This window comes from Pleurodeles waltl, chromosome 6 (genome assembly GCF_031143425.1).
Source record: "Pleurodeles waltl isolate 20211129_DDA chromosome 6, aPleWal1.hap1.20221129, whole genome shotgun sequence".
NCBI lineage: Eukaryota > Metazoa > Chordata > Amphibia > Caudata > Salamandridae > Pleurodeles > Pleurodeles waltl.
In genome coordinates this window covers 470,875,449-470,891,746 of record NC_090445.1, presented here as the reverse complement: position 1 = coordinate 470,891,746, position 16,298 = coordinate 470,875,449, and the positions used below count along the sequence as shown (strand labels likewise).

The window sequence follows — 16,298 nt, the reverse complement described above, 5'->3', positions numbered from 1 at the left end:
CCAAAATGTTTTCAACAAGCCTTACACGGGGAAACTAGAAAACAAAAATAAATCATTGCTCTCCATATAGTATGCTCCAATGAGTTAAAGACTTGAATTTATGATGATTCATTGTACTTTAGACAAGAGGGTAATACTCATGTGCGATTTCGTTAAACCGTACTCTGTGTATGTTAAAGAATTGAAGACAATAGGTGAGAAAGACATCCGCACTCCCTAGCCTGCCTTTAAGCTGTATGTGAAGATTACACACTGAAAATAGCACACAGAAAAATGCTGCAATGGAATACAATGAGATCTGGCCATTGGTGGAAAGGTCAGATGAGTTAAAGAAGTGAGTGCCATCTTTAGGGATGGTCAAGCAAATTGGCATTGAGACAGACGCACACAAAAACACAGATAGGCAGGTACAAATAAACACTGAGACAGATAGGCTGACACACGGAACCATGAAATCCTTAGTGCAAGGGATCTAGTTTATTGTGATATGTGCGGTAACTCCTGTTAACGCACATATTGCATTTTTGGGTTTTTGATAACTATCGGCAGGTCAAACCCTGTGTTACTGGGGGGTGGCCGGGGAGGGGGTGTGTGAAGCCTGGTATTTACTAGGACCTGTTGATTTTGGTGCAGTATGCACCCAAGTCCACATATTATTCCCCAAAAAGTTGTAATTGCCGGTATTTGTCGCACCGTATCAATTCCAACTTAGGGGCGCTGGATTTTATCTGCTGATCAGGACCTAAGAAGCAGACAGGCCAGCCGGCAGACAGGCATCAAGCTAGAACTACGGAGACAGACATGCGCACATGGACAAACAAGCAGGCATCTTAGAAAAACAACTCGTCGCCATTAGTATTTTACATTTTGAGCTGTATTTCCACGTCGTCTTCATACGCACTACTGCTCGACCATTGGCAACATCGTTCCACAAATTCCATTATATTTTACCTTTTAAAATCTGTAATCTATTAATGAAATCTGTATGTTTCACATTGTTATGTATGAGTTTGTATTTGGTGACATATATGTACTGCCTACTAATCTGATTAAGCATTTATTTGAATACAGAGAGAGGCAGAGGGATGGATAGGCAGACAGTTTCAGCTGTAGATGAAATTAGAGATTTAAACGGAGGGCAGGAGGCTAGAAAAAAGGCATTCATCTCTATAAATACATATACAGAGACAGTATGATTATTGTATTCTTCTTTTTATCGCACTAATTTTTTGTTGTGAAGCTTTCTGAGGCTGACAATCTGGTCCATGCTTAAAAGTGTGGAAATAAATTAAAATACAAGTTTAGTGACAGAGAAAGAGCCTCTGAGGACAGCGATAGACCTAGAAAGACACAGCCTGAGAGATAGACAAATACAAAGCTAGAAACAAAGAATTTGTTACTCAACCAAAAGTTTGAATTTTCCCATTTCTTTTGCCACAGGTGTGCAAGGCTGTGAATTCTTCAGTGCTTTCATGTTTGGCTCCTTCCCTCACCAGCGAGTACCGACCGGGTTTGGATGCTGTCGAGTATCCTGATGAGTTTGGCTTCATCTTCAACAATGTCCAGCCTCTGCTAGTTTTCAATAACACCAAGTTTGTCTACTACCCCAACCCCACTTTCGAGGTCCTGAGCGCCTCAGGGGTCCTGGACCAGAAACCTGGATCTCCCATCATAATGAAGGTAAAGGGGTGAAAGGGACTCAGGGGCCTGATTGTGAGTGTGGGGCCTGGGTACTCCAGCACAAATGTGACATGTATACCGTCCGCTATATTACAAGTGCCATAGGATACGGCAGTACGGCAGACACGACGTCCGTCATGTTTGAGACAGAGCATCCTATCCTCTGAAAAGTACATCAGACTCACAGTCCATAAAGAGAGACAACTAAAAACATTTAAACCGTTTTTTTTTTTTAGGTTTGGCCTCATGAATGATGCTTCTTTCATTCATTCATCTAAATCTTTTTCAACATATAGGAACAAAGGTCTTGGATGTGATGCAGGGAATTGCCTGCTTTGTGACTGGCTGAGCAACGTTCTATATGTTTCTAGAGTTGAACTTTCTCACCATAATAATGCAGGATTTGATGTTGTATTGGTAGTGCTGTTAGAACGCCTACTTTCAAATAAACTGTCCGTAGACTAGACTGCCTGGTGGTAATAAGAATCCATCAGCTTTAATTGCAAAGATGTCTTGCGTAAATCTTAAGTTTCATGTGCATAGTTGGAAGTGTCCAAAACAGATGTATTCCTTTAAGTACAATAAAAGAAAATCAAATATTTAACATCACATAGTCTACATGCATGTTGTTTTTTTACCAAACCCTTCGTGTCTGCATGTGCATATTTGCCAACATGGCTGTGCCACTTCGGACACTTTCAGCCCGCTCCAGCTTTTCAGTGAGAACAGCGTTTCGTTTTCTGAATCGTAGGTCATTACAAGTGTGGGTCTGAAAATGCATTTTTTCCCTGGCCCAAAACTAAGGATTTGATAAAAGTTCAATTGATGAGAGAGAGAGAATCTATACTTTACCGCATGAAACCTAATCCTCTTGGCCTTGTCAGTGGCTACTGCATCTACCACCAGCGGAGGCCAATCCCCTAGACCACGCCCTGCAGAATAGACAGGTCACTGGTACTGCACAGCTGAAACTATCACAGCTTGGAGACCTCTGACCTTAAGTGTCTTATTCTTCTTGTGAAATCATGCCAGCTTCCAAGATTATTTTTTGTAATTTTAGATTAACCAACAACACATGTAGCTTACACTGTATTTTTTAAGTGCACCCTTTGCAGCTCCTCGCCCCCAGCCTATGAGATATGCCCTCACACTTTAAAATGCGACCTTCCTCTCATTCTCTTTTTCTCCTCTAGGGTAAAAATTTGTGTCCACCTGCCCCAGGGGGCGCCAAGCTGAACTACTCCGTGTTGATCGGTGAAACACCATGCACGGTCACAGTGTCTGAGACCCAGCTGTTGTGCGAACCCCCAAACCTGACGGGGCAGCATAAAGTTATGGTAAGGCTTGGCGATGATAAGTTGTTTCTTGAATAGCGATCAAAGCGTAAATAGGCACTACTCATGAGATGCAAGGACCTGGGACGCACAGTTTACGCAGGGGACTCATGGTTAATGGGACTAACATGAGATTCGTTGCTTTTAGGAGTCTATCCTGTGCATTTAATGCTTTCGTTAACGGTGACTGGCTTCCCTTAGACTGTTGTTTGTCTGCACCTCCTTCACTTATTTCTCCATGTTTGTGCCTTCTGTATTTCATCACACTTCCTTTAGTCCTTTCTGCTTTCTTTTTTTACCTTTTCTGCATCATCCCCACCTTTCCTTCTCTCAGTCTGTTTTCACTTTGACAGTTGGCTCTGCCTCGGCTTAATGCCCTCTTGGCTCCTCAAGTTTAAACGAGCCAAGTATTTGATGTGGCTTCTACCTGCCACCCACGTTCTGACCTCGAGCACCAAGGATTAAATATAAAGCATTAACTTTTCATTTGAGAAACACCTTCTAGCGGCTGAATTGCACAGTGTGAAACCAGGAACCCGGGTATCCATCTTGGCTTCCCCGTGTGACCAGTTTTTGGGATACTAGGCAAATAGTTTATTTTACAGAGCCTCTTTTTCACTATCACGTATGCAAGCAGCTTGAAACATGAGTTTAGGATTTTTACGTTACAAAAACCTCTTTGGTTTGATTTAATAAACTATAGTGTTGCTACCTCTGTAATAACAGCCTAGCCACATACAGTATATTGGACAATTGATTTCCTTTGTCATCAGGGCGGGAAGGGGGTAGACGGGGAAAGAATTTTCCTAAATTCATATTTAAAAATGATAACTTTTAATACATGCCCAGCAATGTAGTGAAACACTTCGGTGTGTTAAATGCACTTACATTTGAAGAGACTACCATATTGTTTCATGATGTTTGTATCATTTTCATGCCTAAATTTTACATGACTTGTCTGATGACGTTATTCATCAGATGGCTTCTTTAAGGGGTAGGACAAAGGTGGGATTAAAATAATGAAAAAATAAAAAAGCAGAATAGACTTTTGAATGACAGAGTGGGATAGGGGCTTGTGGAACTTATCTTTTAATATATCCCGGCTCAGCTAAGGGTTCATCAGATCTCTGGCTTCACATTTGGCCAAAAGTGTCACAGGAGTGAAAATTGCATTGGGAGCGTCTCGCCTCTTCGCAGGTCTGGAAACGTATTTTCATGCGCCACCCTTAGTGGCAGCTCCAGTCACCTCGCTTCTTCATTGCGCGGAGCAACGAGAGCTTGACCCATGATTAATTATGATTTCCCAGCTATAGCAGCGGAGACAGATTTGTACCATCACATTGCATTTTCCAGGAGAGCGATTCTGATGACCCGCAGCCTTGGCAGCCGACTGGGGTGAGTCTATAACTTCCCCCGCCAGTGCAGCTAACCTACTTTAAGTGCAGCCGGTGCAGTTTTCCTGCAAGCCTGCACTCCTTGTGAGGCACTCAAGCCTTCATCGCACTCGCTTGGTTCACGTTGTTCTATGTGATTTTTCTTATTCCACACGTCTGTTTTTCTTTCGCTTTATTCTTGTATCCATCCCTCCATTATTTGGCGGCGTAGTGACGTGGCACTGCTCCAGAAAACCAGGGGTGATAGTACCAGACATGGTGTGTATAGGGCAGGAAGCAGCTGGATGCATCACATATTCTTGCTTTGATTTGCCAAATATATGTTCACATTCCTGGAAAGCAGGATTCTTCAACATTTTTTGTAAAAAGGGTTCTGTGTCTCGAATGAAAATACAGAGCTGCTAAGAACTTTAGTGTGGTATTGATCACACGAGACAAGATTACATTAGTGGCCACCCCAAGCAGGATTACCAGTGGCCTCTGTGCATTAGGCAGTTACCGGCAGTAATCGGAAAAAGGCTTTATCAATGTGGAATGCCTCTACATTGGTAATATATGACACCCATAGCTGCAATGCCCCTTGCACCAAAGTAATAATGCTAGTAATAATTACCCCTGTGTCACATGATTTCACTCTCAGATATCAGCTTTAAATATATTTTGGGAATCTAACCATTGTTCTCCAAATATCAGGTTATGAGTCCTGAAAATACACAATTTTTTGCATTAAATACACGCTTTACACTTTTGAAATACACAAATTAATTCAACCAAGAACACATTTTTAACTTAGTAGGCTGGGCTGCACATGGGAGAGCTACTTCTACAACTGACGAGCGACTCATTGGAAATGCCTGCTGTAAAGCCTCCATTCAGCCTAAAGGTGGCCCACTGATCCCTTCTATGCAGTGGGTTCTCAGCCATTTAACAAGAGTTATTCACATTGTAATCATCCTCCAATCTTGAGCGCTCTTTGGGGTGTGCACCAGAGGTGATGCTCTAAGTGGTACAAAACTGCAGCAGCAGCCTGCACGAATATCACGCCTGTCCTTTTAGTTCTCCAGTGTGCTTCCCGGTAGGATGGAGATGGAGAGTTCGAGCAGTTCGTGCATGAGCTGCCACCGCTGCAGTGCACAGTACACAGTGGAGCGCCCTCACGCAGCTTCTCTATCTCACCAGCTGTGTCCATGCTTCAGCGTTATCATTGTTCAGAAAGGAATGCAGGAAAGGATAGGCAGGAAGCTGGCTAGTAAACCTTTTTAAGTTACAACATGCACCCTAGCAATCACAGTTTGCTGCTTTAATAACTCTTTGCTACAGAGTAGCTCGGAAGCTCAGTGAGCGAGCAGTAAAGGAGATCCCACTTTCTCAATGATATTTAGCAAGACGATAGGGTCCGACTGACCTCAAGCTGCCTAACAAGAGAGAAGCATAAAATACATCGTTATCGACAGCATTTTGCCTGGAGCCTCCCTTTAAACATATATTCAGTAGGCAGTTTGCTCTATGTTGACTCACCTTGGAGTGGTGAAGGTCCAAGTAATGACTAACCCTAGTGATTCCCAGAGCGAGCAGTGAGTACTTCAGTGCAGCCCCTGGAAGGCCAGTAGGGCTTGGAATGATCCAAGTGTCCTGACACACTGGACAGTGCTGGATACCGTGGGTAGCGTGGGAGCCGGAGAGAAGTTCAAAAAGGGACAGGCTTGGCCTACTGGGAAATTCTCTTGCAGGATACTTGTGAAAAGCAGGTAGGACATGGGTACACTCAGTTGCATTTCAGGCATTATCATTGTCTCTGAAAGGTGACTCTACGCCGAACACATTGACCTTTAACATGCAATGGCCTGTTGTGGAATCTCTCTTTCGTCACGGCTGCCACTAGAGACACCTACCTCTGCTGCTTTCCCATCACACAATTCCCTGTCACAAGCTTCGCTTCCTCCATTTCCCAGTGTCCGGCTCCCCTCATGCATGGTTGCAAGGGAGAGTGTGAGAAATTAGTGGGGTACGAGGTCAGAGCATGGCACCGAGATGTCAGTAGCTGTAGGGCAAACTAACGGATCCTGGACTGGCCTACATGGTGAGATTTGAGTTAGATTTGACATGGCATCTAGCACAGCCGCTGTGAAGTGGCTCCTGGGACTCACAGTGCCCTTGCTTGATACTACACCATACTCGCCTTCCTTCAACCTGGCTGCACTTCGGCCTGCTGTGTTTGTCCAAGTAACAAGACTTAGATAGATCCGCGATTTTGAGGTAAATAACCCCGTGTCTAATAGAGGCCCTAAAGCCTCCCACAATTCCTTTGCAATAAGGGCTCTGATACGATTCTGTATCCGTGGCAGCCTGAGCAGACAAACGCATAGAGGGCCCCCTGGATACTGCTGCACCTGCCCATCATTGCTGACTCCTCCATCCACCCACCACTGCTAGCTCCTCAGACTGCCCACCACAGCTGGTACCTCAGACTACCCACCAGTGCTGACTCCGCCATCTGCCCACCACAACGGGCTCATGAGGCTGCCTTCGGGTTGCAGCTCCCCACAATGCTCACCCCTGCCAGCTGCTCCTCATACTGCTGAGAACTACTCACTCCAAGCGCTACAGACCAGCGCCTTCTCATACACTGCCAAAAGAATCCATTGCCCACTCATGCAGTCCCCTTCCACCGCCCACCACCACGATGTACTTACACTGCCCACCACCGCCTGCTCCTCACAAAACAGCAGTGGCTGTTCTCACACTCAACAGTGCCCTCTGTGCACCAGTGACAGCTCCTCAGATTGCATTCACGTGTGCAGGAAACTAGTCCCCGAGGCCAGTGGAAGAGTTCAGGCTTCACAAGCAGTGAACTCTCACTGATGAGGCAGTAGTATTTACAGTGTGAATTCTTGTAAATTGAAAGTCTGCTTGCGCTCCCGTTGTCTGCTTCTGGGCCTTCTCTAGCCTTTCTACAACATCCTTTTACTCCCTCTCACCTCTCTCTATGTAATATTAACCTCTTTTCACTTTCCTGCACAAACGTTTACACTGCCTTCCATCCACTGTGTCCTCTTTCCTCTGACTTCACACTATACTTCTCACTCCTACTCTGTTGGTCCTCTTCTGTTTTTTTCCTTTCTTCTTCTCCTTCATATCTCTTGCGTTTCCATTTCCTTCTTGCTCCATACTCTTGACCTCTCCCAGTGGAGGCTTTCTTCCCTGATTCTTTCCATCAGAGGTGTAACGAAACTTGAGGTCCACCCTGCAAAGTACATGGAGGGGGGACGGGACCCGACACAGTCAGGAGCTCTCAGGCCAGATCCCGCCGCCCATGCACAGTGTACTGTGCTGAGGGGACCCCCTGGAGCTCGGGGGGCCCCTCACCACAGGGGATGTAGGGACTATGCTTGCACCAGTGCTTCCTATGCCTGGTTCCTCTCAGTGACAGGGCTGTCTCTGCCACTTATCAGCAATCTGGGCAGTGGCCAGGACTGAGGTGAGTGAGCGTCAGAGGCCTTAGAACAGTCAGTGTCTGCTCTAGTCCATGTATCTGTGCGGAAAAGACTTTCTAGTCAGGCAACTAAGTGTGTGGGAAGACCCTTCATTCACCTACCTCATGTGGCACTCATTTATGGGGGTAACCTCATTTTAACACCATTTCATTTGGAAATGTGACCACTTCTCTACTGATTCATTATTAGGAGACTCTCAAGGGTGACAGGTTGAGAGGTAATGCCTCCAACAATCCTGTGCTGAAGCCCAAAGTGTCTGTGGATCCAAACTACAGCATTGTTATCTCCAAAAAATCAAACTATTTGCTTTGTCATTGATTGTTATTTCTTGTCTCATATTTAACACTCTCCTTTCACTTCACAACATTTTTTTGTTTCTTTTTTCTCTCTTCATCCCTTTTATTTTTACTTTCTTCCCTTCTTCACTTCCTTTCCCCCTTTCATCCCCTCTTCTCCCTCTCCTTTACTGTTGAATGACTTCCCCTTTGCTTTTTTGGGTAAAAACTATTTGTTTTAGTTCATTGGCACTTTCCCTCTTCACTTTGCCTTTGTCCATTTTCTCACCTCTGTTCTCTGAATTTTTTCTTCCTCTTCGCATTTATGCCTGCTTCTAAGACTCCACTACTTTATTTTTTAGCCTTATGTCATTATCTTTAACATATTTGCCAATTAGCCTGTTCCCTCTTTGCAATGTGGCATTAACCCACTGCTCCCTGTGCAAGTTCTAAGATAGGGGTCACAGCTAGTTCATGCCACCCTTACACTCTTGCATAATCACATTAAATCCAGCCGCAATCATCATTGAACCATGTGGTTCCATTATTAGACGTAATGTGAGTATCAGCTCCCCAGTGCCAAAATAAAGTTCTTAATAAAGTTCCTGATAAGTTACTGAGGGCAGTGGTATTCTAGTGCAAGAATACTTTGAGCTGTGGTTACCCTTAAAACAAAATTGAAAAAGAATGGTGCCCAGAATGCCAAAATGTCAAGTAAACTACACAAGATGGTGTTTGCACTAAAGATCCTGCTGTACCATAATGATGCGAAGGTTATCTAGTGTGGTTGCAGTGTACTTTCGTGCTGACTGGTGTTTCTCTTTCATGTCTTCCATCTCACAATAGATTCACGTTGGAGGCATAGTCTTCTCACCTGGGTCTGTTAACGTGATTTCGGACAGCCTCCTTACACTGCCAGCCATTGTCAGCATTGCTGCCGGAGGTAGCCTCCTCCTCATCATCGTCATCATTGTCCTCATTGCCTACAAGCGCAAGTCCAGGGAGAACGACCTCACGCTCAAGAGACTCCAAATGCAGATGGACAACCTTGAGTCCAGAGTGGCTCTGGAGTGCAAGGAAGGTGAGGGTCTTTTTCTTCGAGTGCTGGTTGGAGAGTGGCTCTATCAAAGATTCTCCTCCAAAACAATAGGCTGTTAACATCCCAGCGTGGACATACATGTTTAAAATTTAGACTCTTGATGAGCATGAATGTGGTCCCTTTGTAGACTATCAAAAATTAAAATAAGGAAGATTGTGTGTCCAATTGGTAACCACAATTTGTTACCGTAATTTTAATTTTTGTGTTTTAAGAATCTTTACGTCATTGAGTGATTAGAAACAGAAGAAGAGCAATCTAAAAGGTTACCTATACATAATTTACACTCTCTTCTACATTCACCAATCCTAGTCTGCCAAACCATTTCTTTCCTTACACTCACTACTTAAGCTGTGTCCTGCTCAGCGGCAAGTGCAGGTTTCCAGTTTGAAACAGCCATTTGCACTGGAGAATGGGTTTCAAAGACATCAACACAGTTTAAGGTAGCACTCAGAAAAAGCAGCTGAGAAACTTGGTGCAGGTGTGTGCCTTCTCTACACATACTCCCCCCTTTTTTATTTTGTTTTGTAATCTTAATTTAAGCAGGAAAATACTTTTTCAATAATTTTCATTTCATCATCATTTCAGCAGTAGTGTTTCATGACATCATAACATTCTGCTCTATGATGATTCCACTGGCACACCATAACACAATTAAAGATTTGCAGACAATGCATCGGCATGCACCACCGCAACACCAGATGAACAGAGGTCCAGGTGGATCTTGAAATAAGTGCACAAAAGCATATAAAAAAGTCTGTGGACCATCCTGAAGCAAACATGTAACAAGAGGCCGGAGAGGAAACCAGCCCTTGAAGAAGCAAACTGGAAAATGCATAGGAGTATTGCAGAAGCTGAAACTAGCAGGAAGAGGAAAGGACAAACAAGGAGTAACCTGCACTGGGCGGAGTGAGATACAGGCAGGAAGCTACATACGGGACCCCAGTGCAAGGGGTCTCATGCCAGTAAAGGCTGCCTATTAAAGATGGTGCAGACCGAGTTATTGATGTGTAACAAGAGTCACTACTGACACAGGATCTCACTGTAGAGCACTGTCCAGTGAATCTGCCACCGTGTGCGAGAAGTTTTGGTTCCTTCCTGGCAAAGAACTGATCTGGGCAAAGCATATCCAGGCAATGACAGCTCCTGTTATAGTGGGTAATTTATTCCTCCCAGAACAGAAAATTGTGAGTGGATAGCTTTTATGTCAATCGTGTTATCAAACGTGACAGAAAAAAACGCTTTTTAGTTTAATACAGATAGAAATTAAATTGGGCTTCCTTCTACTGATTGTAATGGATTTCCAAGGAGCCATTTAACATCTGCGGTCATAAAACATGGGATCTTATTAGGATCTTTTTTAGAAGCAACCTGTGAACTTCGTATGGGAGATCCTCAAATTCCTTTTAAACTACACAGAAACCAGCGTATCTCGTGCCCCTCAAAATTGTGAACAAATAAACTGCTTTGAAAGGGTTTCTTGGAATTCTTACTGAAAATAATGATAGTTCGTGCTGGTTTTGCCTTTCGTTGCCCCCATTCTGGGAGGCTCGGCTTCTTCTCCCAGCAGTTCCCATGCAGTGAGCCCTCTGAGACACTAATGTCAGGTCCCTGCTGTCACAGGATGTCACCTCCATGTCATATTAGCAGAATCAAAGTAGCGATGGCCCAGCACTCCAGCGGGGTGCGTACCTGAGAAGTTCAAGCTCAGCAGGAAGACCGACCTCGTGCTCGGCCTGGTGCTAGTGAATGACAACAGTGGGATCAGAACGAGGCTGTGCAGCTCGCGATATTTGACAAATCAGTACCTCCTCCGGTCTCTAATTGCTGAAAATCTCCCATGAGAGTTGCACCATTCTTTTCTAATGTAGGTCACTTTTGGTATGAAACATAAGAGTTCACGCTGAAAGGTAAGGCATTGGATCCGTATTTTGTTAAGAACATGTTCTGGCTCTAGCTTGCACATTTCTTGTGATCTTAGGCAAGTCACTTTGCATCCCTGCACATGTTGAGCCTGGTTTGCAGAGCATGCAGATTGTGCCAGCTTATTTATAATTTGAAGAACTAATCCATAATGTTTTCCAGTCACGAGTCCATGCCGTGCTGAAGGAAAAATATCTCAATCACCCGATTGGTGTTCCCTCTCTCACTCACTGTCTTTTTCCGGGTTTTTCTTCTGACCTCCCTCGCTGTTTCTGTCTATCACATCCAGTGCGGCCGCAGGCTCTGTAGGACCTGTGCGGTGAAAGAAACAAAGAAAAGACCAAATGAATCTGGCTATGCTGATCTGCTGCCATGGTTCACCTTTCTCTGGTTCCCCTCTCTCCTCAGCTCCCTCGTCTCTATGCTCTTGCTTCCTTTCTCTACTCGACCGTCTCTTGTTGATTTCTTTCTACTTTGCCTCTCTGTAGCCGATCCTAGCACAATGGGAACGCTTTGAACCGTATTTGAAAACTTAAAAGCCCTCTTCCAAAGCTTCTAAAAGAATGCTAGAGGCGGACTTTCGAAATACAAATGGCGGCCTGAACGTACGTTTCAACCTCTACAATGTTGTACATTAAGCGTTTCCTATTTTCTGAAACAGACCACGCGTTGTGACGTCCTTGAGCCGGCTAAGCCTCGTCTTGACGCCTGTGGGTCTTTGCAGTTTGGACACATCACATAGTTTGCCGAAAACTCTCCTTGCTCGTTGGCTGAATGAAAGTCGATGCCAGTCGATGCACCGAAGAAAAGTGGTCGTGTTGGTAAAAACTGATTTTGATCAGAGCCGGCACTCTCATACGTGAGGGGAAAGAATCGCCATTCTTTAATCTCCCCTATAGGGCGGTGCCCTTAGGCCCCGATTTATACGTTTTTTGCGCCACATTTGCGTCATTTTTTTACGCAAAAGCAGCGCAAACATTGTGGCCCAAATTTCTACTTTTTTATCGCCGCATTTGTGCCTCTTTGACACAAAAACGGCACAAACTTACAAAATACAATTGTATTTTGTAAGTTTGTGCCGTTTTTGCATCAAAAAGCGGCACAAATGCGCTGCTAAAAAGGTAGAACTATGGGCCTGTATTTTGTAAGTTTGTGCCGCTTTTGCGTCAATAAATGACGGTAATGCGGCGCAAAAAAAGTATAGATCAGTGCCTTAGTGCGGTCCATGTCTGTAAGGGGGCGGGCCTTTCTCTGTCACTTCCGTTATCTCTTCAGCATACTCTCCCATTTACAATTTGTCCAGCAACATCTTAACACAGTTTGCAATGTAGAATACGTGGAGTCACCGTGCCATCCCACTTTCTGCTGGTGGCACATGCGCTGGTTCATGTGCTCATCAATCACCTGCACACTTCTGAAGGTTGGATAAAGACATTTTGAGGGAAAACTATCAATGTTTCCAATAAAAACCCTCGGACAGAAAATGATGTGTGGCGTTGGTGATCGCTTGGCTCATGCTTCAGGTTTCCGTCTGTGCTTTCTCTTGTCACGTGCTAATACTTGCATCAAAAAACAAAGAAATGCAGATGGTAAAGTAAGCTGCTGTTGAGTCTTGCACGCATATGCACATGCACCTGTATCCTACTTGCGTTATGGTCACTTGTTGGAATAAGGGCAATCAGACATGTATCTCATCAATGGAGCACGTGACTGCGAGCCCTAGCTGGCATGCTAAATGATGGGCATGCTTGCACATAGCTTTTTAGGCAGTGTCTCCCCATGTGCCCTAGACGGATTGTTAAATGGAGGGCACATATGCATTTATCCCCTTCGGAGGTAGAGTTGTACACGCTTCCTGACCTTATAATGATCGAAGGGCGTTTGTACTTATCAGTTTAGGTAGTACCCGTCTTTTTTTTCTACTTTATGTTGTGTAAAGACACAAAGAATATGGGTCTGTGCGGTCACTTAGATAATCAGTACACAGACTCTACATTTGTTGCAAGTCAGACACCTGCTAATTGTAACGTAGTGAACATAGAATCCAGCAGTTACTACGGTATATTTTTGATTACATACCTTGGTGATGGAGGAGCCGTGGTTTAAAAGAAAGGGGTGTGGCCTAGTAAGTGGAGGTGCGGTCTGGTGAAAGTGACACGGCTAGGCATATTGAAAAAGATGTGGTCTTTTGGAACCCGCATGGTCTGATGCGAAGGCAGGCACAAGTGGTTAATTCGCCTACTGATGATTCACACTGCAAAGGCTATAAAAGGAAATTTGACCTTTTTTGTTCTACATTTTGCTTTGGATCTGCCCTCTTCAAGCCATTCTTAGAAAGCTATTTTTAAACTTTTGTCTCCCACAAATGTTTCATCCAAGAACATAATGTTCTTGAGAGAGCCTCCTGATCTCATCAGAAACCGTGAGTAGGACAAGCACATACCACCTGAAAGGCGTAGTCTAGAAAGCCCTGTGGATGACTCTTTTCTTAGGATGCTCTTGGCTTTTGGTAATCCTTCAAGCTGCTTCAGCTGTGCAGGGAAAATTCAAGACAAAGCTATCTCCATGGCCCGCATTTGTCATTGTCACGTTAAGACATGTTATAATTTTCTAATGCTTTTTTTATGTTGGTTGGTAAGAGCCAGGATTTCAGCCGCTTAGCCCATTGTTGTGTAGGTTTTGATTTTCCTAACACAGCATTTGTTCTGAACCAGAACTCTACTCAAATCTCTAGATTTTAGACGTAGTACCTTTTCCAAATGGCCGCTCCTGACCTGTTTGCTCCCTTTGGAGTCCTACCTCCTGGAAACTTTTGCACGCTATAAAGAGTCTCTTGCCCAATTGCATGCTCTAGTTCCAGGGCTTCTATTTTAGACTGGGCTGAGGCAGTTTCACTGATCCATAACCATAGGTTTGTTACCATTCAATGTGTTATTTATATACGTACATGTATATTTCTTCTCCCTTTAGCTTTTGCAGAGCTCCAGACGGACATCAACGAGCTCACCAGTGACCTGGACAGGTCAGGGATCCCGTTTCTGGACTACCGGACGTACGCCATGAGGGTGCTGTTCCCCGGCATCGAGGATCACCCAGTCCTGCGGGAGCTGGAGGTAATGAAGCATTCCTCATCATTGCATTATACATTTATCTAACCTCCTTAGTGCTTGTATTTGTTAGAGAAGTCATGCTCATACATGGGCCCTCTCCTGATGTCACCCAGAGAATCTTAAGTATTTGTGACCCAGAGAATCAAAGTATTTGTGACCCAGAGAATACAAGTATTTGTGAGCAGCACATTTCTCCAGCATGTAGTGACTCAGTGGTCTATATCCCAACGTCAACCTGCTGAGTCCTCCGTTATATACGCATTCCTATTCTGTACAAGCCATCAATCTGAGCTCTATGGCTGCGAGAGTGGACATGGACTTGCTAGGCCTTTAGATGAATCCTTCATGAGCAGAATACACAAACTGTGCTGATTGAAGATATCACCCCTTTTCCCCACAACCCTGAATTCTGTTCCTGTGTGTGAAAAGTTTCATCACAGGGGGAGAAAGTATTAGGGAGACTAATGCAGCTGTTTCTGTGTTCTCTTTGATACAGCAGTTGGTATGGGGGCAAATAATTCTACAGAAAGCAAACAAAACCAGAGTGCAAAGTTCTAAAAAGTCTCCGTTTATTGCTGGTTGAGCTATTTTTAAACTCTCTTGGTTCATAGACACAGTCAATGTGCACTTTGTTTTTGACTTGTATTGATGTGGCTGCCTTCACTTTAATTAATATCTGTGTTACTAGGTCTAACGCCTCCTGCTGGCCCCACCATTTTGTATCTTCTTTGTTTGCAAGATGATGTCAGGAGAACATTAAAAATGTGGCTGCCTTGAAGATGACCTCCACGAATGACATTATGGGTTGTTCAAGGCTTTTTGTGGAATAATGTTCATGGTCCATTATGTGGTGTGTCAATGACCATGATAATGAGGTGACAATCAAATGTAACATGGAGTTTACTAGGGAAAAAAAAACGCTGAGAAGTGCAGTGAATTGGGAACGGGGAGACGAAAAAGAGATGTCAAGGAGGGAGAGAACACGAAGACAGTAAATAGAGTTGCACCCGTAATTAAGGTTATTGAACATCTGTTAGACCCTGTTATACTACCGGCCCTTCCCCAGCCTTACATTCTTTTGAAGGTTACAAACTTGTTGAGAAATCTCCTAATTTCCATTTAGGCCTAGGCCACTCATGGTATGAGTACGTCTTCCAGTATAACCCGCCTACCTCTTTTCTCACCAGATCCGGTATACCTGAGGCATAACTGGGAACGAGTTCTTTTTGACCCTGTTGGCCATTCCTGTTTCATGATTAGTGGCTCTCATTATCTACCCTATGCAGGTCCAAGGCAACGGGCAGCAGAATGTGGAAAAGGCACTGAAGCTTTTCGCCCAGCTGATAAACAACAAGGTGTTCCTGCTAACCTTCATCCGCACACTGGAGATGCAGCGTGGCTTCTCCATGCGCGATCGTGGTAACGTGGCCTCTCTCATCATGACCGCACTGCAGGGCAAGTTGGAGTATGCCACAGATGTCCTGAAGCAGCTCCTCTCCGACCTCATTGAGAAGAACTTGGAGAACAAGAACCACCCCAAGCTGCTGCTTCGAAGGTGAGAGGGCAATCCAGGACTTTGGGGGATGGTACTAATCTCAAAGATGGACAACAGACGTCTCCAACCCTTGTGAGTGCAGGCTTTACCCCTGAAACACTGAATGGTTAAAACATGCATACAAAATTAAGCCATTGGATACCGGGGGAGGATGGTGTGTGAATGAGATCCTTGATGAGGGAGAAAGTAGGTCTTCACCTCTCCAGTGTTAGTGCACACTTAGCTCAAACACAGCTACACTGACTGCCAAGCAGCGGGAGGAAGAGGGTGCCAGGACCAGTTGACGATGGAGCTAGGACTGGAAGAGTCTCCACTAAAAGGAGTGGGACAGTAAATCTTTGCCACAAGTGTAAGCACAGGCTTCACAAACTACAGAGTAATGTTGCAGCAATATAATACTGGAATCACTGGAGATAGGGAAAATTAGCAAAGTAATG

General features: G+C 44.5%; 1 protein-coding gene across 1 annotated transcript in view; it reads left to right on the top strand.

The window, feature by feature from the left end:
* PLXNA2 (plexin A2) overlaps positions 1–16,298 on the top strand; it is a 473,762-nt gene that overhangs the window by 399,352 nt on the left and 58,112 nt on the right. The window contains exons 18-22 of the mRNA XM_069238625.1: positions 1,441–1,680; positions 2,874–3,017; positions 9,024–9,258; positions 14,167–14,309; positions 15,593–15,861. Coding sequence (XP_069094726.1) covers positions 1,441–1,680; positions 2,874–3,017; positions 9,024–9,258; positions 14,167–14,309; positions 15,593–15,861 — 1,031 coding nt within the window. The remainder of the gene's footprint in view (positions 1–1,440; positions 1,681–2,873; positions 3,018–9,023; positions 9,259–14,166; positions 14,310–15,592; positions 15,862–16,298) is intronic.